General features: G+C 37.4%; 2 protein-coding genes and 1 long non-coding RNA gene across 3 annotated transcripts; 1 reads left to right on the forward strand and 2 right to left on the reverse strand.

Annotated features, from left to right (window-relative positions):
* Positions 1-2,550: 2,550 nt before the first annotated feature.
* Positions 2,551-4,287, reverse strand: mrpl54 (mitochondrial ribosomal protein L54). Its single transcript, XM_053635646.1, has 3 exons — positions 3,751-4,287; positions 3,274-3,430; positions 2,551-2,866 (listed from the first exon to the last, which is right to left on the reverse strand). The coding sequence occupies exons 1-3, from the start codon at positions 3,959-3,961 to the stop codon at positions 2,734-2,736; spliced, it is 501 nt and encodes a 166-aa protein (XP_053491621.1). The 5' UTR covers positions 3,962-4,287; the 3' UTR covers positions 2,551-2,733.
* A 3,626-nt stretch (positions 4,288-7,913) lies between these two features.
* On the forward strand, positions 7,914-11,804 carry fam32a (family with sequence similarity 32 member A). The gene is made up of 4 exons (XM_053635519.1): positions 7,914-8,185; positions 9,827-9,968; positions 10,434-10,487; positions 11,196-11,804. Exons 1-4 carry the CDS (start codon positions 8,112-8,114, stop codon positions 11,262-11,264), a joined length of 339 nt encoding a protein of 112 aa, XP_053491494.1. The 5' UTR covers positions 7,914-8,111; the 3' UTR covers positions 11,265-11,804.
* A 3,956-nt stretch (positions 11,805-15,760) lies between these two features.
* LOC128614126 (uncharacterized) lies at positions 15,761-17,505 on the reverse strand. The gene is made up of 4 exons (XR_008386996.1): positions 17,167-17,505; positions 16,866-16,943; positions 16,539-16,623; positions 15,761-16,452 (listed from the first exon to the last, which is right to left on the reverse strand). It is a non-coding gene; the product is annotated as an uncharacterized LOC128614126 (long non-coding RNA).
* Positions 17,506-23,194: the final 5,689 nt, after the last annotated feature.

The following is a 23,194-nucleotide window of genomic DNA, read 5'->3' on the forward strand; positions in this document are numbered from 1 at the left end:
CGTTTATGCCACAGAGCTGTTGAATTCTTGATTCTGATTGGCCAGAAGGTGTTGATTAACTTTCTATAACAGCAGTTCTGATAGTAGAAAAAAGCGCGCGTGCACGAACAACTCGCCCCCGAGATGCTGTGCTCGTACCACTGAGGTACTAAACCCTAAGGCAAAAAAAAACGTTTTTGAATGACTTTTACCTGTACAATATTGTATTCCAGAAGTGAAAGGTACATTTCATGACTGTCGAGTTCTATTTTCAAAATGTGGTAATAGAACTTCTGTTTGTTGCGGGGTTTTGTTTGTTTGTTTGTTTGTTTGTTTGCACAAACACAGTTTTCATTTTGAATATTGTAGACTTCTGGAAGAAATGTGTGCTCACTCACATATAACTGTGATTTTTCTAGGCTAAATATTTGACTGTTCTCAAAAGGCACAATACCTGGATCAATTTTCTCCCTTTTCCTGCTTATTACCATTTTTTTTATGAATTGTTTTAGAAATACCGTTGTGTGATTTGACCACAAGAGAGTTCCACTTTAGTTCAGCTGTTTAGGGTAAACTAAATCTGATGGTTTTCTGTCCCAACAAGTACACTTTCAGTGCAATTTACTGAGGAAAATGTCAAAAGAAATGGAAGATTTAACAAAATCATACACGTTTGAGCTTTTATCTTTGTCTTAACACCACCTCCATCATAGCAAATTTGTCCATAATAGCAGGGGGAGTGCATCCCAACACCTGAGAATGGTACTGTCAGATTCTGTTCAATAAGAAAAAAAGCTCATACATCTTTCAAATTCACACTGCTGACTTGTTTACTCACAACAGGTAAGTCCTGTGTTTTATTTCAGCCTGCTATCCCTATATTTGCCCACCAAAGTGTGGGGAACGCATCCCAACAGCTGAGAATGGTACTGTCAGATACGCTTCCCCCTGCGTTCAATAGGAAAGAAAGCTCATGCATCTTTCAAATTCACACTGTTGACTTGTTTACTCACAACAGGTAAGTCCTGTGGGTGCATTCATTGGAGGTTCCATTTGCAGTGTCATGTAAAATTATTCAACAATGCCTGTTTTACCCATTTACTCATGTAAGTGGCAGTATTTCAGTTTCCATTAAGATTTCTTCATGAATTACAAGCCATACTCCGTGTTGAGAGCATTTCATAGAACAATTTTTTTCAGACATATGTTTATAAATTTTGACATGCATTACTGTTACTTTACTTTATGATCTTTCAATAAATTTCCCTTCTGACTGAATTACAGTCAGATGCTGATGACTGGGAGCAGTAACAGGTTCTATAAGGTATTGAATGATTTTTGGTAAGTGCTTGTGAATTGAAGAGCTCAGATAAAGCTACTAAATGTGCATTTGTATCAAAATTATCACTCATCCATTCCTAAAGTCAGGAACTGACTCTTTTGTGTGAGATTTAAAATACCAGTTACAAATAACGAGTGTATGTACTTACTCTATGTACATTGTTATTGACACAACAGTTTATGTACTGGCAGCTTAATGCACCCATGGGTATTTTATAGCAAATGACTTGGGGATATCACTGTTGTACCCTAAAAAGGAATTAACATTGATGTTTACATTATGAAGCAATTGTTAAAATGTTTTTGCACTACAGATATCCTGTGAGGTCTGTGGAAGGTGGTTCCATCATATTTGTGTAGGAACCCCAAAGACAGATGAGAAATCTTCTGTGTGGAGCATGCTGAATCTCAGTGTGAAAAAAGAAAGGGACAAAAAGACCAAAAACAGACAGAAAATTTATAAAGTTTTTTTAAACTGTTATTTTTTTGAAGGTAATTGTCATGGGTGCGTACGGGAAACAATACTTTTTGATGTATTTGTTATCATATGAAGTGCTCAACAGTAATATCAGAAATTGAAATGTGACTAAAACACAATTTGGCACACTTTAATGTGTCAAGAAAGAACTGGGCTATGATGATTTTTTATATATATATATATATATATATATATATATATATATATCTGTACTACTACATTATGGTTGTAAATGAATTTTTTTTTTTACTACAATACACAAAAATACAAGTCCAACTAGAACTACAGTTGGAGGACACATTAAAAAAACAAAACACATAAATGGCTTGGCAATTGGACTTCTTTGAGAGAACAAATCATCACTGAAATCGATACAAACTTCTTCTGACTTTTATTCTACAATGAAAAATTTCTATCCTGATGGGAGCAGTCTCTGCCAGGATGACCCTGCCCATGTCACTGAATGGGTTGACGAGGAAAACTGATATAAATCACATTCATCAGATCTCAATCCAATAGACAGCCACCATCATCCCCAGTAAATAAATAAATAAATAATAAAAAAAAAACAACTGAGGGAAAATTGCTTAGGAAGAACAGTTGTCACTTTATTTACATATAAAAACATTAAATTGTTGAATAAAGACATACTTGTCATTTTTAGACAAAAGTGTCAGTGATGTGAGTTCCAACATTTCCCTGTACACTCTGTAATAGTCGCTCCTGAGGCAGTGTGATAAATAAACACAGTAGTCGGTGCAAGTGTTGACCGACACAAACGAGTACCGCAGACCCACACAGCTCACGTGATTAACAGATCAGCTGTGTGGAAAGTTGATCGTAATCTGAACTGCATCAATCCGACACCTTCACTTTCTCACCTAAATGAGACTGTATCAAAGTTCCTCAATCCTAAATAAGTGGGTCAGATTTTCTCAGATTTTCTTTCCTTTATGCAGTTTATTGAAACGCCAGATGTGCTCCTTCCTCAGTTGCTTCCAGTATTCATGGCTCTCTGTATCCAGTTCCTGGAGTTTTTTGGGGGGACCAAGATCCAACTCGAACAACCTGGAGACAGCCACAAATGTCACTTTAGACAAAAAGATATCACCAGCTCTAGATATACTGGCACATGTGGTTAGAGTTCACTCATATTTTCAGTGAAGGTTTAAGCTAATTAACCCAATATCTTTACTAAAGGTGCCAATAATTCTGGAGCTGACTGTGTAAAATAGTCATGTGAAAAAATAAGTACACCCCACAGAAATTGTTGGCTTTATTGTTAAATTACAACAAGCAAACATTTCATATTACAGCCTAAAGATCATTAATATTTTGTAATATACTTTCTAAAATATGCAGCCCTTTTTTCTTCAAATTTAATCTTCAAGTCTTGCAGATTTCAAAATTTCCCACATTTCTGATGCACACATCAGCCAGTGTAAATGATTTCATTATGTCATGGTATGAGTTACCATGCTGGATATTCCTCTTGGGGTTTCAGTGGTGGATCTTCTCCTTGTTTGTAGATGTTTACTCCCACAGCGTGTGAGGTCAGCCTCACCGGGTCCTTACACACCTCTGGGCCCTTTAGCACATCCTTCACCATGCCTTTTCCTTTTCCTTTAGCAGCTGGGGAAACATGATCAAACAAAAATACATCCCTAAGGACAACTGGAGAAAATGCTGTGTGTTATGCATGCACCTCTTATGGATATCCTTGTCATTATCATTTATTACATTTCTTATTAAATTGTTAACAGTCAAGTTCATTACCAAATCAACAAAATGCATCTGTAGTGGTTTATATAACATGCATTACTTAATTACTTGCTTCTTATGTATTGTCTGCGAGCCAAGGTCAGGTCTAAGCTATGCACTTGTACCAGGACTTTAGCTAGTTGCCTAATTACCTTGAACATCCGCATAAAAATACTTTTAAAAAATCATACCGGCTTTTTTAGCATATCCGCGAATCTGTACGGATTTGTTCACTAAAGCGCAAACACTAAGTCGGGCGTGTGAACTAAACAGATGGAGATTAACTCCGGTTAATCGCTTCAGAACGTTACTGACAGCCATTTTCCTGCACCATGCTGTAAAACACGGACACTCCTTCTTCTTTTGTTTTAATGGCGGTTGGCAAACCAACTTAAGGTGCATTACCGCCACCTACTGGACTGGAGTGTGGGCAGCAGATTGGCAGGGGAAGGAAAATAAAATAAAAAATAAATAAAATTAAAAAATAAATAAATACACATACTAGATATTCATACTAAGTTACAAAAGTCACTTATCCCAGTATTTTAGATAGTTTATTAGGGGGCGGTGCATTTTCCCAGATGTTTTTCCCAGCAAGTTCTCTAGTGTCATGTTTTGCTTTCCAATTTGCATCTCTAGTTCAGTTCTTTCCTCCTCATATCTTTTGCAGTCTAACAGAATGTGTTTTACCATCTCTTGTGTATTGCAGTGTGTGCAGAGTCCACTGGGGTGTTTTCCTATTCTGTTTAATGCCAGATTTAAGCCAAGATGACCTTTTCTAAGACGCATAATTATCATCTTGATAAAACATCAGCATGATGTTTTCCCAGACTGTATATTTGATAGTGCAGATAGACTGTCAGAAGCTATAGCGACATCTTGGTTCTGATGATTTTTTTTCCAACCACTGCAGTGCCAATAGGACTCCTAATAGTTCTATAGTGTACACTGATAAATGATTGGCTGCTCTTTTTTTGACTGCTACTTCATTTGACTGCTACTTCATAACGAGGAACGAAAAAAGCTGCACCAGTGTGGCCTGTCTCAGGCTGTTTTGACTCATCTGTATATATGAGTAATTTATCCTGATACTGGTCCATATAGTTTTGAATTATTATCCCCTGTGGTGCTATTTTAGAATTCTCTTTTAAAATTTGTTGTAATCTTGTATCTACAGATAGTTTTATGAATCTCCAGGGTGGTACAGATGGTATCGCCAGAATGGGGCTTACTTGTAGCTGACTGAGACCTGCATTTTGTGCCTTTGCATTTCCCAACCATCCAAAACTGTTAAAGTTAGTCCTATAAAACTCTGAGCATTCTTGTACGATGGCTTTCATGGGGTGCACCCTGCTATGACCTTGTAGATTTACCCAATATGCTAGCATGATCTTGACCCTCCTGATACACAACGGCATCTCTCCTGTCTCAACCTGTAATGCAGTCACTGGTGATGATTTAAATGCTCTAGTACAGATCCAGAGTGCTTGTGCTTGTTATACATAGAGCTTTTTAAGATTTGATTGTGATGACGACATATATGCTAGGCAACCATAATCAAAGGCGGCTCTCATAAGCGCCTGATAGATATTTATGAGCGATGCCCTACTTGCTCCCCTGACAGACATCTCAGAACATTATTAATCTTTTTACATTTGTTCTTAATTTTATCAATATGCAGACACCAGGTCAGCTTCTCATCAAAAAGTACTCCTAAAAATCTCACAGCCTTGACCTGTTCAAGATCTAGCTCAAATAATTTAAGTGGTACTGTTTTATGACGTTTAGAAACACATATACCTTGTGATTTTGAAATTGATAGTTTAAATCCCCAGTCATTCACCCACTTTTCTACTTTCCCTATTGCATGCTGCATTTTCTTTCTTAAATATTCTATATTTCGACCCCTAACCCAGAGTGCCCCATCATCCGCATAAAGCAACTTACCTATATTTTCTCCAACCTGATCGAGTATGTCATTAATCATAATATTAAACAGTATTGGGCTACATACACTGCCTTGTGGGGTACCATTTTCCACTGCATATCTATTTGAATACTCTGCTATTCTGCTACTTCTATTGTTCTTCTGTTCAGGAAGTCTAATACCCAATTATATATCTTACCATTTATTCCTAATTTATCAAGTTTAATTAGAAGTCCATCCTTCCAAAGCATATTATATGCTTTTTCAACATCAAAAAATACAGCAATTACACTTTCTTTGTTAGTTTGAGCTTTCCTAACTTCTGACTCTAGGCATAATACAGAATCCACTGTCCCCCTCCCTTTTATGAAATCCTAACTGATACGGTGAAAGAAGCCCTTTACTTTCTATATAGTGATCTAATCTATCTGTTACCATCCTCTCCATAGTTTTGCCTAACTGTGACGTTAATGCTATGGGTCTGTAGCTTGCTGGGTCTGACGGGTCTTTGCCAGGTTTGAGTATTGGCACTATAACTGCCTGTTTCCATGTTAATGGGATTTTTCCTGTATTCCATACCATATTGAACAGTCTTAATACTACATCAAGTGTGATGTCTCTCATGTGGCCTAACATGTTATAGCATATACTATCTTTCCCTGGTGCCGTTTGCCGTGAATTTGATATGGCTCTTTTCAATTCAAATAGAGTAAATGGCAAGTCCAGCTCTCACCCTGATGTAGTCCTTCTTTCTACTATCCCTGGATTTCTTCTTCTTCGTTCTTCTTTTTGTTTTTAATGGCGGTTGGCAAACCACTAAAGGTGCATTACCGCCACCTACTGGACTGGAGTGTGGGAAGTAGATTTATCCCTGGATTTTGGGCAAGTGTCTGATCTCTATACTGCTTGGCTGTTGAGGATAGATTTTCAGTACTGTGGATCTTCACAAAAGTTTTTACCAAAAGTTCTGCGTTTTCTGCATTGCTAATCGCATTTTTATTATTGCTGCTTAACACTGGTATTTCTACACTGTTTCTTATTCCGCTCATTTTCCTAATTGTTCTCCAAATGTCTGATAGCTGGGTTTCTCTTCCAATTTTATTGCAGAATTGTCTCCAATATACACTGTCGTGGAAATTAGACAACACTCGCAGACTCGTCCTCTTAAGGTAAAAAGTTTTATTACAGAAAGATGGTCAATACAGGATAGAATAATGAGAGCACTGTAAAGAGCTTGTGCTGAACCACTACCATATATATGAAACGCAGAGCATGACACACTTCTGTGTACCAATAAGAAGCAGTTTGAGGCAGTTCAAACAGGCTTTGTTTTAGGGACTTAGAAGATTTGCAGACGAACCTTGAACAGAAGAACATGTTTGTGTCTCTGTAAGCAGATCAACTTTCTGTACTGATCTCAGTGACATGACATGGCCTTCTTAGGTGTTATCTTCAGATGAACATGAGCAGAAAAAAAATTATTACAAAGTAAAAATTAATAATTTCCCTCACATTTCTCCCATTTTATCATTACAAAATATGATAACTAAAATTAACAGAGAAATTACTACGCTGTGAATACATCAGAACTTCAGAATCCTTTCACAGTTCAACTGAATTAATCATGAAACAGACATAATGAAGGCGCTAAGGCTGTTTTTGCGGATATAAAGTATCCTGTAGTCAAGCAAGCTTATTTTATGGTGAAATGAGAATCGTCATGGTCAAAGGAATATTTACAATAGGTGTGAAATGGATGTCAGTGGGTCGTCATCGTCGGTGTCACTGGGAGAATCTGATACCCAGTCAGGTTTAGAATACAAGTCAGGTTGGTCATCATAGGGATCGTACTCAGTCTTTGTCAACATCAGCGTTTGGTCATTAGTGATTTCAACGAGCGTGAGAAACTGCTCCGAACGAGAGAAACAATAAAAGGCAAAATGAGCAAGACAAGAAGAATGATTGCACCTTGTAGACAGACAGTTAATATCCACAAGCCCTATCCCCCGAGTACTGAGTTTGGAGTGTTGCGTATGCAGACCGCATGTGCTCAATGATAGAATACCCATTATGTGTCTGCGTGACGTTGTGCGGGTAGCACTGTTGGCAATGATTCTTCTGGCGAAAGGCGATACAGAACGATTTACAGAGGCGGCCAATATCTTGGCATACAGGCTTTAACTACTAATTGTCGTCCAATCTGCAGCAATAGTCTGTCACTATCTGTTTCCTTTGTGTTAGACTTTCTCTTTTCCTTTTTCCCCCCCCGTTTTCTCGATCGTACGGTGTTCCATACACTCCTGTCTCTCCCGCCATCTTCTTCAAATCCCTCCTTGTCACTTCCTTCTGCCGTCTCCCAAACTCGCCAAAAACATGGACACGTGACCAGAGCACTTCCGTAATCGGGATGCACAGTGTTAAAGTCGCTAAAGTGGATTGGCTAATATAACTGTTAATGTGTATGATACTGAAGTCTAGATAGAGTACATGATATAAACTTATTTTCTGTATAGCACTATCAAAATACAAATTATTTAAAGAGGAAATTACTAGCACGTCACACTCCTTCCGCTAAGGATACAAACTTCCGGCTTGTTTTGTTTTGTTTCTAGAAAAGTCAGCAAGATGGCGGAATATTCGGCTGTTCAGAAAGGGTCATTAAAACTCAAAGGAATTGGAAATATTTCAGCTGGTAAAAAGTACGTATTTTGTTTCACTGTCTAAATAAAATAATGAAAAATGTGATTTTGTTTGTTTAACTAGCCAGGCTCTTGGCCTTGTTGCTAATGAGCTACGTGTTAAGCTGATAGCTTAGCTAACCTAGCTAAATCCTAATTCTTTCTTATTAATTTGTTATATAAGTGAACTATATAAATTATAATGGATTTTTAAGCTTGTATACACTCAAGGTGTAGCGTTTTTAAGATGGGAGCCCTTTTGATGCGGTCAGCTAACTCTGCTAACGCAGTGTTGTTTTTAGCCGGAATTAGCTAGACGTTACTGTTAGTTATGTGAGGAATAACACACTCTGTGTCGTGCTGTTATAGGAAAATAATTAACGTCAGGGTAGTGTGATGAAGTGGAGTAACTGTTAACACCCCGAAGTTGATTATTATTCCCCAACAGCGCGTCCTGCAGTGTTTTATTCCTCTTACACCACGGGAATTTGTCAACGATTAAAAAAATGTATTAAGGAATGACACGTCATAATTTTTATCCGTTTATAGTTACATGTAATGTTATGCAATGTCTTTAAGCCAAGTTAATTCCTGTTTTCACTTACATTATAACAGCTATAAAAACAGTGGCCTGTTTTTTGCAGTTTTGAAGATAAAACATGTAGCTTGTCATGTTACTGAGAAACCGCAGAAGGAAAATCCTCTGTTCTCATTCTTTTCTTTGGTGAAAAACTGTTTCCCAACCTGGGAAAGTGTTCATGATAGAAGAGTGTACAAACTACATTTTTTTTGTCTTTTAAACTTCGAGAGGCTGGTGAAAATAACCGGTAATAACTGCTGTATGTGATTACAGGATCTTCTTTCATGGACACACTACTAGCTCTGCAACAACTAATCGATAAAATGGATACTAATCGATTATGAAAATCGTTGTCAACGAATCTCATTATCGATTAGTTGGTCTGCGCGCGGCACGGTGTGCGTTTACTCATTACGTTACTTCTGTTCCGAAAACACGCTTTGGAGAGTAAATACTAAAATTGTGTCCCAAATGAAGTACAACACACTTACACAATTCTAAACTTCACACATGTACTCTACCGTCTAGTGTGTGAAGTTTAGAAAGGTAATATGGTCTCAAAAGGAACACAAGTGTTTTTTGTTTTTTTTACTAAACGGAAGTATAAGCCGCTTCCTAGTCGACGGTGCATGACGTCATGCGCACGTAACGTGATGCCGCTAGCTTTAGCAGATACCCAGAGTCACCGACGGTGACTTTCTTCAGTTTACTGTTTGTCAGTGTTAATTTTTATAAAAAGTAATGCGTAAATACTATTATAGAATATATCGATGAATCGAAAAATAAGCGGCCAACTAATCGATTATGAAAATAATCATTAGCTGCAGCCTTACACTCTACAACATTACATGTAACTAAAATCCGATAAAATGAATGGCCTGTGCTTTGTTAATAAATTAAAAAAAAAAAAAAAAAACTTGTCATCACTGGCATTGCAATAATCATTAATAAACTTTAGAGTGGTAATAGTAACTCAACTTCATCACACCACCCGGCCTCTGATTTTATTATCTATACCAGCATGACCTCAAGTGTTCTATTCCTGACTTAGTATAACGTATTTTTTTCTGTCATTTAAACAGGAAGAAGAAGAAGGACAAGGAGACAAAGCGTTTGGAAAAACAGGTGCTGACCACTTCAACAGAGGAGGAAACGACCAAGAAGGCTTATGTTGATAAAAGAACACCAGCTCAAATCGCCTTTGACAAAATCCAGGAGAAAAGAGTATGTACATTTTTGTGTGGACTTTTTAAACATTGTAAATAGCCATATACTTTGTGGTGTTTTTTAAAAGAAAAACAGATGTAGTTGGTCTCATAATGTGGTGCTGGGCTAAATCTCAAATTACTCCATGCTCCCTGTTGCAGTGCACTATCTAGGGTGCAATTGTGTGATCTGGGGCTGCAACAACTAATGGACATAATCAATAGAATTCAGTAGTAAAAATAGTAGCTCATGATATTCCATTAGTTACAGCACCATGTTGTTCCACACTGTTTGGTGAAAAAGCACTGAAACTCTTAGTGTCTCATTGGATGAGTGCTAAAATGAGAACTTGCAGTACTACTAGCCCTTTTAGTTATGTTTGGACACCTTCTCAAGAAAATGCTGTTGTTTTAATAATATGTAATTAATATTATGAACCAGCTGTTTTTTTAATTCTCTTTTCTTCCCTGCTCACTTTTTCAGCAAATCGAAAGAATTTTGAACAAAGCTTCCAAGACACACAAGCGCAGAGTTGAGGTAAGAGTTTGTTCTTATTGTCTATATTCCTCTGTTACATCCACTCTCCTGCATTTCTTCTGTCTACATGCTCTGTCTGCTTTGAATTGCCTGCATGTCGTAGTCAAATATGTCCTGAACAGTGTTGCCACCTTTATTGCTTGATTTGGCAATCATTTTATTGACAAATCTAGTGACTTTGTGAGTAGATGTTAGCGAATGACCTGCACTAGATACAGCTCTCCAGCTTACATCACAGCTGCTCGGTTATATGAGTTGAGATAATGGGTTCACTCAACTCACCACCAGTGTGTAAAACCAATGACTGATCGCTGATTGCCACTGTTCACCGTAACAGTTTCCTCCTTGTCAATTTCCTGACTCGTCACTAGCACTGCTTTATTTTGTCTGCATTCTTGACAGAATCATAGAATTTTGTAAATATATAAATAGTTGCTAGATTTGGCGATCCTTTAGTGACGGATCTAGTGACTTTCTGAGTAGATGGTAGAGACTGACCCGCACTAAATGCGGCTCTCCAGCTTACAGCACAGCTGTTGGATATACGAATTAACAGGTTCACTCGACTTACCACCAGTGTGTAAAGCCAACAACCAATCACTGATCACCATTGTTCTCATCGACCAATGATGTCTGAAATGGAGTGTTAATCAAGCTAATCATGTCAGTGTAACTTAGTTTGCTTATAACGCCTATCTTTTTCTCTAGGAGTTCAACAGACATCTGGACACACTGACGGAGCATTATGATATTCCTAAAGTCAGCTGGACCAAATAACACAGAAGTCCTGTGGCCCATCAGCAGGATGATGACGTTCAGTTTTTGCGTATTTGACACAGTCTCTGACCTACCATTTTAAATCAACTGATATTTATTTAGCATCTGTAGACTTTGTAGATCTACTGAGCTTTAAATGTGTGGATTTACTGTCCTCTGTGTTCACTCAGAAGTCATTTGGAGGTTTTTTTCCCCCTTCTCCTGCAAGAGATGCATTATTTATGTAATTTTTTAAAAAAAATGTAGGTTTCATTTTGAAATCTACATTTAAAAAAAAAAATCTAAGTAATGCATCTCTTGCAGGAAAAAAAATATCTGCACATCTGTACATATCTGCACTGATGTTCAGTATAATGGAAGAAACTATTAGTCCAGAAATGAAACTTTTCACTTTTCCCTGTAGAAGTACAGATTGATTTGACATGTCTTATGTCTATTTTTTTTTTTTATATAAAGTTTTGCACCAAAGCTACCAGTCTAATGTGGTACTCAAACACCAATTGTACATTAACAGATTAATAAAACATAAGTCATAGCCCAGCTCTGTTGAATTTTTGAATCTGATTGATTATCGTTTCTATAGTAACAGCTCATTCACAAGGATTTGTACAGCGGATGCTCTACATAAACTGATTATAATGGTGATGTTTTCTGTAGGTAGTCTTCATGTAACATTTATGGAAGATGTCTCCAATGTTAGTGCTTTGTAACAGTCAGAGTTTTCCAATATCTTCATGATAGAAGAGCTTACACTTTGTTTTTCTTTTTTGTCTTATTAACGTCAAGAGAAAAAAGTGAGAGTCATGAGAGAGGACTGTTTATAACTGCTATAACATAAGTGAGAACAGGAACTAACCTGTTTTGAGGATATTCCACAATATTAAATGTAACTATTACAGGAAAAAGGTATGACGTGTCATTGTTGAATAAATGAGAAATTGTGATTGTAGGCAAACTGCTGTGGTATAAGAGGTATAAAACACTTCAAGATGTGATGTTATAGTAAAATAATACAAATTAGGGTGGTAACACACTTACTGTTCCAACACTCCACTACACCCAGTTGTGGATTATTTTCCTAGAACAGCACAACACCCAGTGTTTCATAGCTTACTTTATATACACAGCTGCTCTGGTATCCTGAAAGAAGTCATTAGACATTGTACTTCACTGTGAATGTAATGTGCATCTATTGTACGCTAGATTTACGGTGTATTATGGGTAAAAATGTAGTACACTATACAGGGAATATAATTAGAATTTGGACTGCACCAAAATAGTGCAGTATCAGGGCTGGAAGGTGTCATGGCTGCAAGTGAACACCAGGTGGTGCTGTTGGATCGTTGCTTAAAGACAAATTAGGCTTTACATCAGCAGGAGTGTGTGGTAATGCCTGTTTCATGTTCACAGAGATGGCAAAACAGCTGGTGTTCATCATCCCTGTGCTTAGATAGTAGGAATCTGTAATTAGGGATGGGTGATATGACAAAAATATCACATCATGAAGCTATTTTTACACTACACAATATGTATCACGACAAATAGGTTTGATAACCAACTGCCACTAAAAATGTTAATGCTGTCATAGAGAGGTGTATTTGTCAAGAAAAATAACACAACAGTGAGGGAATTACTCAAGATTAATTTATTCAAGTAATAAAGAAGCTAGAAAATAGGCTAACTTACCAGATGAAGATGTTTTACCAGTTTGACCAGGTTGGACTGTGAGCTGATCAGACCAAGCTGGATTTTTCAGCAGTACTGACCACCACATTCTGTACAAAAGTTAGCACAAAAGATAAATATAAAATAAAATAAAAAGCCATGATATATATTTTTTACTCATTTGGCAGATGCCTTTATCCAGAGCAACTTACATTTATCTCTTTTATACAATTGAGCAGTTGAGGGTTAGAGGCCTTGCTCAAGGGCCCAGCAGTGACAGCTTAGCAGTGCTGGGATGTGAACTTATGACCTTCCGATCAGTAGTCCAACATCTTAACCACTGAGTTACCACTGCCACAAATGATAAAAGCATTCATCAAACATAAAACATGATATTTGATAAACAAGGATCAAAACCCTTGTTTTTTTGGGCTGTGGTTCAGTTGTCTGGTGCGCTGTCAAAAAGAATCAAACAAAAAAAAGTCTGATAGATCCACACTAACAAGGCAGGTGTAAAAGCAACATAAAAATAGTTCATCATCAATGAATGGTTATGCGGTCTAATGAGTGGGGCAACAGAAAATCGTGTACCCTGCTCAGGAGACTGCACGTTAAAATCATGACAATGCCATAGCCATCCGTGGCTGCAAGCCAAGGTAGCAAAATTGGCCATGCTGCCTTGGTGGGAGGGTCATACTCTCTCCCCTGTCAATCAGAGCATCACTAACCAATCATGGGAGTCTGAGCTCATGTTTGCAGAAGAGGGCAGACAGCACTCAGTGTGTTATGGTGTCCTGTGACACAGCATGAGCAGCAGTTTGAAAATATGCAGTTCATTGATTTAATGTGCCTCGGAGGAAGCACATGTTCGCCTTCATCCTACCCAATTGGTAACTGTTGTATGATAGTGATGAGCTGGGTGGTGCGTCGGAATTGGCAAATAACCAAATTGAGCAGAAAATTGGGGGTTGTGGGGTTGGGGGGTGTTGGGGAAGTGTTGGGGTGTTGTTGATAGAATAGAAAGACTCTTAGCTGGCTACAAAAGGCATTTGCAAGCTGTGATATCTGTCAAATTGTTGCTGACCATGTGCACTACTTGATGGCTACAATTTTCCAATCTGATAATGGTTACTTCCAGCACCATGTCACAAAGCATCTCAGCCTGATTCCATGAGCATGACACAGAGTTCAGTGAACTTCATTGGCCTCTCCAGCCTCCAGATCTGAATCCAGTAGAGCACCTTTGGGATGTATTAGAACAGAAGATTCACAGCATGAATGTGCAGCTGAAAACTTTGCAGCAGTTATATGATGCAATCAAGTCAACATGGAGCAGAATCTCAAAGGAACATATTGTGCAAACCATGCTATAAAGAACTGATGCTGTTCTAAGTGCAAAGGAGTATTAGTATGGTGTTCCTAATAAAGTGGATGGTGAGTGTATATACACGTACAATCTACCGTTATTACCCCTATGTTGTTTTAAACTTTCAGACCATTCAGAAAGAAGTGGAGATGGAGCCTGAACACACCGTGACCCCCAGCACTTTGATTTAATGAGTCCTCTGAAAGCCAGAGAGCGTTTCATGATCATTCAAACAGGTACTTGTGTCTTCAGAAAGGTGAAGTCGTCCCATAAGGCAATGCACCTGGTCTGAGTGATGTCCTAAAAGCCCTGTTGCTTTAATTATGGCCTGGTTGTAAATTATTTCAGAGCAGTTTGCCCTGCTGAGAAGATGAACACTGAGCGTGACTCTGACTCACGGTCATTTTTGCCATATGGTTCTAATGATGACAGTAAGTTTGTGATGTTATCAGAATTGCTGAATTACTTTTTCATGCATATTTCTGTTATCTCAAAGATTTACAACACAAGTTGCAATTTAAGCTTTTGAAGATCTGCATTCAAAATCAAAGCACTCTGTAGATGGTCAAGAGATCTGAGAGCTCAAGTTTATCTCAATTTCTCAATGTTTTTTGACAAGTAAAAGCACAGACATGCTTTAATCCTACAACAGTGCCTTGCATACAGTAAGTATACTTCACCCAACCATGAACTTTGTTACATTTTGTAGTGAAAAAACTGACCTTGTAATGACCTGGAACTGAAATTAATTGGGATTATATGTAATGAATCTACATAAAATAACCATTAAAATTGAAGTGGAAGAAATCAAAATACATGGTGTCCCAAAAGTCTCCTTACATAGGGGACTATGTTTGCCAGCACCACGTCGTTGTGTCTTCATCAGTGGATGTTTGTGGACGTCCACTTCTCGGTTGGTCCACAACACGTCCATACTTTTTGAATTTGTTAATAAATTTGGCACCAGTGTCACGTTTGAAGTGCTTGCCATGGTTCCTGTTAAAGACCATCACAACCTTTTGACAGCTTCCCGAACCAGCCATTAGAAGGATTTCAATATGTTCTTCGTTTGTTATTCTTAAAGGCTATCTGAGAAAAATATATATATATATAACCTAAGTATGAAAAATTTTTGTAAGGCATTTTGCTAAAAAGTGTTTATTTTTCCTATGTATGTAGAATTTTGGGACACCATGTAGCTGCTAGATTATAGCATATATATAAAACATATAAACCATGAAATATTTGATTATTTGTTGTTATAATAAATTTTTATGGATATTTATGTCTTTTGGCACCTTCCTGAAATGCACACAACTAGTTCAAAATAAAGAATGAATTGAAATAGAGCAGAAAAAAACATAATTTTATAATGATTACTATAATTATTTTTATACACTCAAAACACTATACACTCATTTATGTAAAGAATAAAAAACAACATGTTGTGCTATTATAGGAAAATAATCAGTGACTGGCTGGTGTGGTGAAGCGGCGTTATTGTTATCACCCCAAAGTTGATCTTTACCTGTAATGGCATATCCCGAAAATGCTTTATTTCTCTTAAACCTCAGCAAATTAACCATTAGATTTTTTAAATTTATTAAAAAATGACACGTCATACTTTTTAAAATCTTTATATAATTACATTTAATGGTGTGGAACAACAAATCAAGACTGAAAAACTAATCAGTTCCTGTTATCACTTACATTACATTACATCTTGTCACATTACCAAGAAAGTGGAAAGCGGAAACCCCTCTGTTACAAAGTGCTGACACTGGACATTCCTTCCAAAAAATGTTAATAAACATCTGCTTCAACATCTTATTAGATTAGATTGTGTGGAGTGTCTGACATATAAATCCACATTACATGTTTCTATAGTAACAATGAACTGTTAATTCAATAACACTGTGGAATATAAGAATTAAGCTACATCACTATGACCAGTAAATTTCCTGTCACTCTTCTCTCTCTCTCTCTCGCTCTCTCTCTCTCGCTCTCTCTCTCTCGCTCGCTCACTCGCTCTACTATAAAGCTCCAGATGTTCATCCTAAACGTGACGTCTGACCTCCCACCAGCCGGGACATATCACTGCTCACACACGGCCTCTAATCAGCAGCTCTGAGCCACAAACATATAAAATTTTTGCATCTGCAATCACAGAACAGTGGCTGGTGAAAAACAGGGTTTTGTCTACATCAGAAAACATCATCCTCGAGTCAGGATCTTTCTCATACCTGTTTATGTGATGCAGCGTTCTGATAAAACTCTCCATGTTGACTAGATTAACAGATCAGATAACACCAGTAGGAACATCGAGACCTGCCAGGGTGCAGACGAGTGCCAGACGAAAGCATTTCAATGAAGGAACACACCATTAAAGGAATAGATTTTCAAGAAATCAAATTCACACAATTTTCCACATCAACCAAATAAGTCAGTTAGCTAAGACGTCTTCGGTTGTGCAATGGAGATGCACAGTTAATGTAGCTGATAAGTAATAGAACTCCCTTAAGCCACCCAAAATCTTTTTTTTGTATAAATCGCAACGATATCACACATACTTGGTGATGTAGAACATACTGTTATTTGAAGCCTTCTCCACATAAATAAAGATTTTTCTGAAAATAGCTATTACGCCTCTGTTTAAAAAATAAAAAGGAATTCCACACGGAGAGCATTTTCGAGAATATCTCTGCCCAAACTAAAAGCGAAAATGATTTGAAAACGCAGAGGGAAAATGACATTTTCAAAAATATCCATATACTGTACGTGTGGACACGGCCCTACTGTTTTCTATAAATAAGAACAAATCATCACAGTGTAGAACATTACTGGGCAGCCATCTTGGACAACCGGACTCACTTTTTTCCTCACAGAAGTTTGCCATCAATCTGCCATCTAGCTCCCACCTCCCAAGTGATGGTTATATAGTTTTTGTTTTTTAAATCTCTTAATTCATGTATTTAAAATTGGGATTTTGTAGCGTAATGGTGTTGATTAAATGAAGTACATGAAGATTTAGGCTTGCTACCATTACTACATTATTCTTTAGCCATGTAGCTGCAGTGCAAAAAACAACAACAAAAAGCAACTATCAGATGCTAAACATGTCTTCACTGAGTACACTTGGGGTAAGTGGGAAATTGTAATTGTATATCTGTTGTTGTTTTTTGTCAAAGTTTTCCTTTAAAGCTTATCATATATCCACACTGAAGCAAATTGAGATAAAGACACACCACTGATTTACTAACTATGAAAACTAAGGAATGAGCCGATACACGTGGCTCACGTTATGCATGGAAAGACAAAATATGTCCTTCACTTGTAGACACGTGCCTCTCATTACTGCCTGCTGATAAAACTAATTTGTGTGGAATTCCCCCCACATGATAAACATTGATTTAACAGACCAGACAGGAAGTCCTAATGAAATCCAGACATAATTTATGACCGCACTTTAGTTGACATTGACCCTGTAAAATGGCGGGAAAAAACAGGTTCAGATTACAAATTAGACCAAAGGAGTTTTGCTTTGTTAGAGGAAAGTAAAACGTCTGAAAGACGTAAGGTAGATGTCTAAATGCACATGCACCAATGTTATCTCTAACAGGGAGCGTGAAGTTAAGAGAACAATAGAGGGAAACAGAGAAAGTGCAGAGGAGCATTGAGTGATCTGGTGTCAGCCTGACTCTGTGAAGGGAAGAGCCATGGTGCTGCCTGCCAACGACTCTGACCTGTACAGGGCTGGGTCAGGGGTCACAGGGTCAGCCGATGACGAACGTGCATCACCCAGTGGTATTCTGAACCTGCCTCGGCACTTCACACTGTTTATGTTTCAGTTCTACGCCTTTGGGTCTCTGCCATTAGCAAAATGTTTGACAAATTATCCATTACAGACACACATTACATAAGGCAAAAACACATAACAGACATTATACAATTCACTACAAGCATTAATATTCCTCAAAGTAAAGACCAAAAAAGACATTTTCACCTCAGATATAATAAATCAGCCAAGGCTAGTTTGCTTTTTTTAATTTTGCACTGGAGTTATGTGGCTAATGTTGCTAACAAGTAACAAGCTAAAAGAAATCAGCAGCCCCACAAATCTGATAAAGGAGATGCCACTGTGATTATTTATATTACAATGCAAACATATAAACCATAAGCTTCCAATAATGGTTAGCAACATTAGCCTCAGAGATCCAGTACAAAACTAAAGAAATAACCTTCAGACAACAAACATGTCTTGGCTGGTCAGCTACATGTGGAGTTATGGAGAACATCCTACTTCAAAAAAAAAAAAAAAGGTTATCACTATCAATCGCTAGTGGTAACTAGACATTGTGTGCACATTCTGTGCCAGAGAACCTGTGTGCTAAGGTAGCTAGCTAACTAACCTTGCAAATATTAGTGATTAGCAGTAGTTTTGTATATGTTGTGGCAGATTTGAACATGTATGGCTGCTGTTTAATAAATCAGTGAGAAAATGAGACTCAGATACTGAAATTCCACTCATGTCAACCTAAGATGAATGTAAATGACCTTTGCTGCAGTTACCTAGCTAGCTAGCTGAGATAGCTGGCAGGAGGATATTTAGGCTTTTTCGATTTGCAAGTATGTATATTCATAGAATGTTGCATTTTCATTAATGCTGGTGGAATGTTTCTATGCCATTTCTGTTGTTTTTGGACATTATGATATTTTATTGTTACACATTGAGCTAGTTTATAGGGCTTTACCTAGTCAGCTAGCTAATTTGGATGGCAGGACGATATGAATGTTTGTTTTTTAATTGCATATTCATCTATAATCTAGAGTAGATTCATATGTCAGTTCGATGTATTTTAATGTTACAAATTTAGCTAGTTTATTAGCATTTTCCTAGCCAGAAATCTAAGTGAGCTAATTAGCCTAATTTGTCTGGCAGGATGATATGGAGGCTTTTTAGATTTGCATATTATTGTATAGACCTTTGAATTTATAATGGTGTACAAAAGTCACTCATTGATTGGTCATTATAATGGTATTTTACAGTTACAAACTTAGTTAGATTATTAGCAGTTACCTAGTCAGCTACTTACCTTAGCTAATTATGCTATTTGGGATGGCAGACTTTTTCCAGTTTGCATGTTACATTTTCCACAATAGTATTTCCTGGATCTATTGATTTTCTGTTATTTTGTGCACTATTTCTTTCATTGCACAGCAACATTTGCCTCAAGCCAGTAAACAGTAATGATGCATCTCATTTACAGTGCTGTGAAAAACAGATTTCTTCTGGTTTTGTGCCCCTGTATTTACTAATTCCCCAAATCTATGAAACTGCATTCATAATGGGGTTCAGCTGGACTTGATGCAAGCAGGCCTGAATACTGCAAACCCTGTTCAATCAAATCAACACTTAAATAGAACTTTTTCAACAGCATGAAGTTGGTTAAAAGGTCTTACCCAATAACACACTATGCTAAAGATGAAATAAATTCCAGAAATCATGAAGAAGAATGTGCTTGAAAGCCATCAGTCTTTACCTTCCCAATTTCCTACAAGAACACAGCAACTACTCATGCAACAAGTCACAAAAGAGCCAAGGACAACATCTAAGGAACTACAGGCCTCTCTTGCATCAATAAAGGTCACTGTTCATGACTCCACTATCAGAAAGACACTGGACAAAAATGGCATCCATGGAAGAGTGGTGAGGTGAAAACCACTGCTAACCCAGTAGAACATTAAGGCCCATCTTAATTTTGCCAAAACACACCATGATGATCCTCAAACCTTTTGGGAGAATGTTCTGCGGGTTGATGAGTCGAAAGTGGAACTGTTTGGAAGAAAGGGGTCCCGTTATATCTGGCGTAAACCAAACACAGTATTCCACAAAAACAACATCATACCTACAGTAAAGCATGGTGGTGGAAGTGTGATGGTGTGGGGATGCTTTGCTGCTTCAGGGCCTGGGCAACTTGCAATAATTGATGGGAACACGAATTCTACTCTCTAACAGAAATCCTAAAGGAGAATGTCCGGTCTTCAGTCCATAAATTTAAATTCAAGCGCAACTGGATTATGCAGCAAGACAATGATCCAAAGCATAGGAGTAAATCCACATCTGAATGGTTAAAAAAAAGAGCTAAATTAAAGTTTTGGAGTGGCCTAGTCAAAGTCCTGACTTGAACCAATTGAGATGCTGTTGCAGGACCTTAAACAGGCAGTTCATGCTCAAAAACCCTGCAGTGTGGCTGAACTAAAGCAGTTCTGCAAAGAAGAGTGGGCCAAAATTCCACCACAGCACTGTGAAAGACTGATCTCCAGTTATCGGAAGCGTTTGGTTGCCGTTATTGCTGGCAGAAACAATTAGTTTTTTACATTAGTGATAGATGTTGGATAACTTTTTTGCTTCAGTAAAATAAATAAATAAAAACTCCACTGTGTGTTTACTCAGGTTGCCTTTGTTTAATGCTGTACTTCGTTTGAAGATCTAAAACTATTTAGCACAAGATATACACAAAACCAGAAGAAATCAGGATGGGGCAAATACTTTTTAACAGCACTGTACCTACACCTCTTTAATTACAGCTCGCCGTTAATCAAGGAACACTACCGTATACAACATCCAGATATCAAACACAGCCGGAAATCATAACAGCACTAATTGCCACCTACGATGCACACATCAAGACAGGGGGAAAAAAGCCATTACATGTGCTCAGATGTGTTTGATATATTTACCCACAGCGCAGGAAGGCGAGCACTTTGATGATGCTCTGTCAGTCGAATGCATTTGCATTTTGGTCTGATCTCATATCAGCAGGGACTGTGGTTTGTAACTGCTATGGGATCTCTGTAATCTTTGTCAGGCTCGGTTTATATAATGGTCTCATAGTCTTAACACACAAAGATGCTGAGGTGTGATCATGCAATTAAAAAAAAATCCTTTTCGATCTATGGGACGCAACAGTTTGATTTGCATAAAATCCAGAATATATATAAGTTGTATGTTGTGAGTTGTATGTGTGTGTAATGGATCTCTGATGTACCTCTCTCTGTGTGTATGATGAGTGGTGGTGATGGTGGTGGGGCCGAAACAGGACCAAATTATAGCTCTTCCACTGACAGCTAGTCAAAGCAGGCAGACTATCAATTACTCACACACACAAGCCTTAAACATTAAGCTCTGCTCTTTTTACCCTTTTAATGTTCCTGTCTAACAGCTCCCACCGGTAGCCTCGTGCGTGTTTGATGCTTCAGAGGACGGTCATTTTACAGGATCCTTTAGCACACCGGAAACAGCTATTTAGATCCATTGTCTAGACTAGGGGCTGCCTGGAGCATGATAAAAATGTTAGGGTGAGTTTGAATCTGACACATGTCAGCTGCATGCTGAGGCCGAAAAATGGTAACACATAAAGTAACATCAAAAATGAAACAACATCAACCTCAAATGACAGAACCTTATCAGAACTTAACTTACAACAAAATATCACAGCGCTGTTCAATTCTCCATCCTGACTGGTCAGAAGGTAATGAACAAATCTGTATAACAGCAGCTGTGGCAGTAACGCAACTGTGAAACAAATCGCATATATCTTTTTATACCTTTATCGTTTCCTTAGTAACAACGTCATTCATAGTGTGAAGTTTTCTGTGAGGAGATGTTTGTTTAACATTTATGGAAGGAGTCTCCAGTGTCATGCTTTGAAACACTCAAAAGTAAAGCTTTAATATTTCTGACACAGGAAAGACTTCAGGACATTTTATTACCTTCAAGGGAAAGTGAGAAATTAACTGGTATAGCATAAGTGATTACAGGAAATAACTAGTTTTATAGATGTTCCACAACATTACTTGTGACTATAAATGGATAAATAAGTATGACGTATCTTTCTTTAATAGCTGTAACTGTCAAGCAGCTGTGTTATAAGAGGAATAAAACACTCTGGAATGTGCTGTTTTTGCAAAATAATCCACTTGTAGAGTGGTAACAGTAACTCTACTTCATCACACCACAATGATTATGTTCCTATAACAGCATGACACAGAGTGGTTTATTCCTTACTTTGTCCCAGTAATATTATAAAAACTTCTACAAGAAAAATGTTTTGCTTCACAAGTTGCTCATTGATGTTAGACCAAAAACTAACTTTCCGACTAACTGTCTGCTAAGCTAATGTCCGCTAAGCTAACTGTATTAATTAAAAGAGACTTTGGTAAATACATTTTTACAAATGTCATTTTACAATAAAAGATATGTAAAAGTATGTGTCTCTTTTCGCACTCGGTAGAGATTCCACCTTTAATATCATAATGTTTCATGGCTAGCTAAATGCCATACATTAGTAATGGAATGATTTGACAAAAAAAAAAAAAAAAAAAAAAATCAGATTTATGCAATTTTCTCTTTACCACAGATGTTGTAAACATATCCAGTAAGGAATAAAACACTCTGTGGTTTGGTATTGGATCGGAGTTACTGTTACCACCCTGAAGTTGATTATTTTCCTATAATTGCATGTCCCAAAGTGTTTTATTCCTCTTAAACCACTGCATTTTTTTGGTTATTAAAGAAAATGTTGTTGTTCTTTTTTTAAAAAATCAGTTTATAGTTACTTTTGTTGTTGTGGAATGTCTGCAAAACAATTTCAGTATCTAATTTTTTGCTTCTTTAGTTTTGTACTGGAGTGATAATGCTTCAGACAGTATTCTAGACTACATAATCTCTTTTTTTATATTTTGTAAAATAGCAGGAATCTTTTGTATTTACACACAATTTACACACAAAATTGAGTCATAATCATATTGCTGCACTGTGAATAAACATAGAGCCCTAAATACCAAACTTCAATGCTGAAACACTCTGCCCTAATGCTAATGTAACCACAAATGTTAT

This window comes from Ictalurus furcatus, chromosome 10, assembly GCF_023375685.1.
Source record: "Ictalurus furcatus strain D&B chromosome 10, Billie_1.0, whole genome shotgun sequence".
In the NCBI taxonomy this organism is placed as follows: domain Eukaryota; kingdom Metazoa; phylum Chordata; class Actinopteri; order Siluriformes; family Ictaluridae; genus Ictalurus; species Ictalurus furcatus.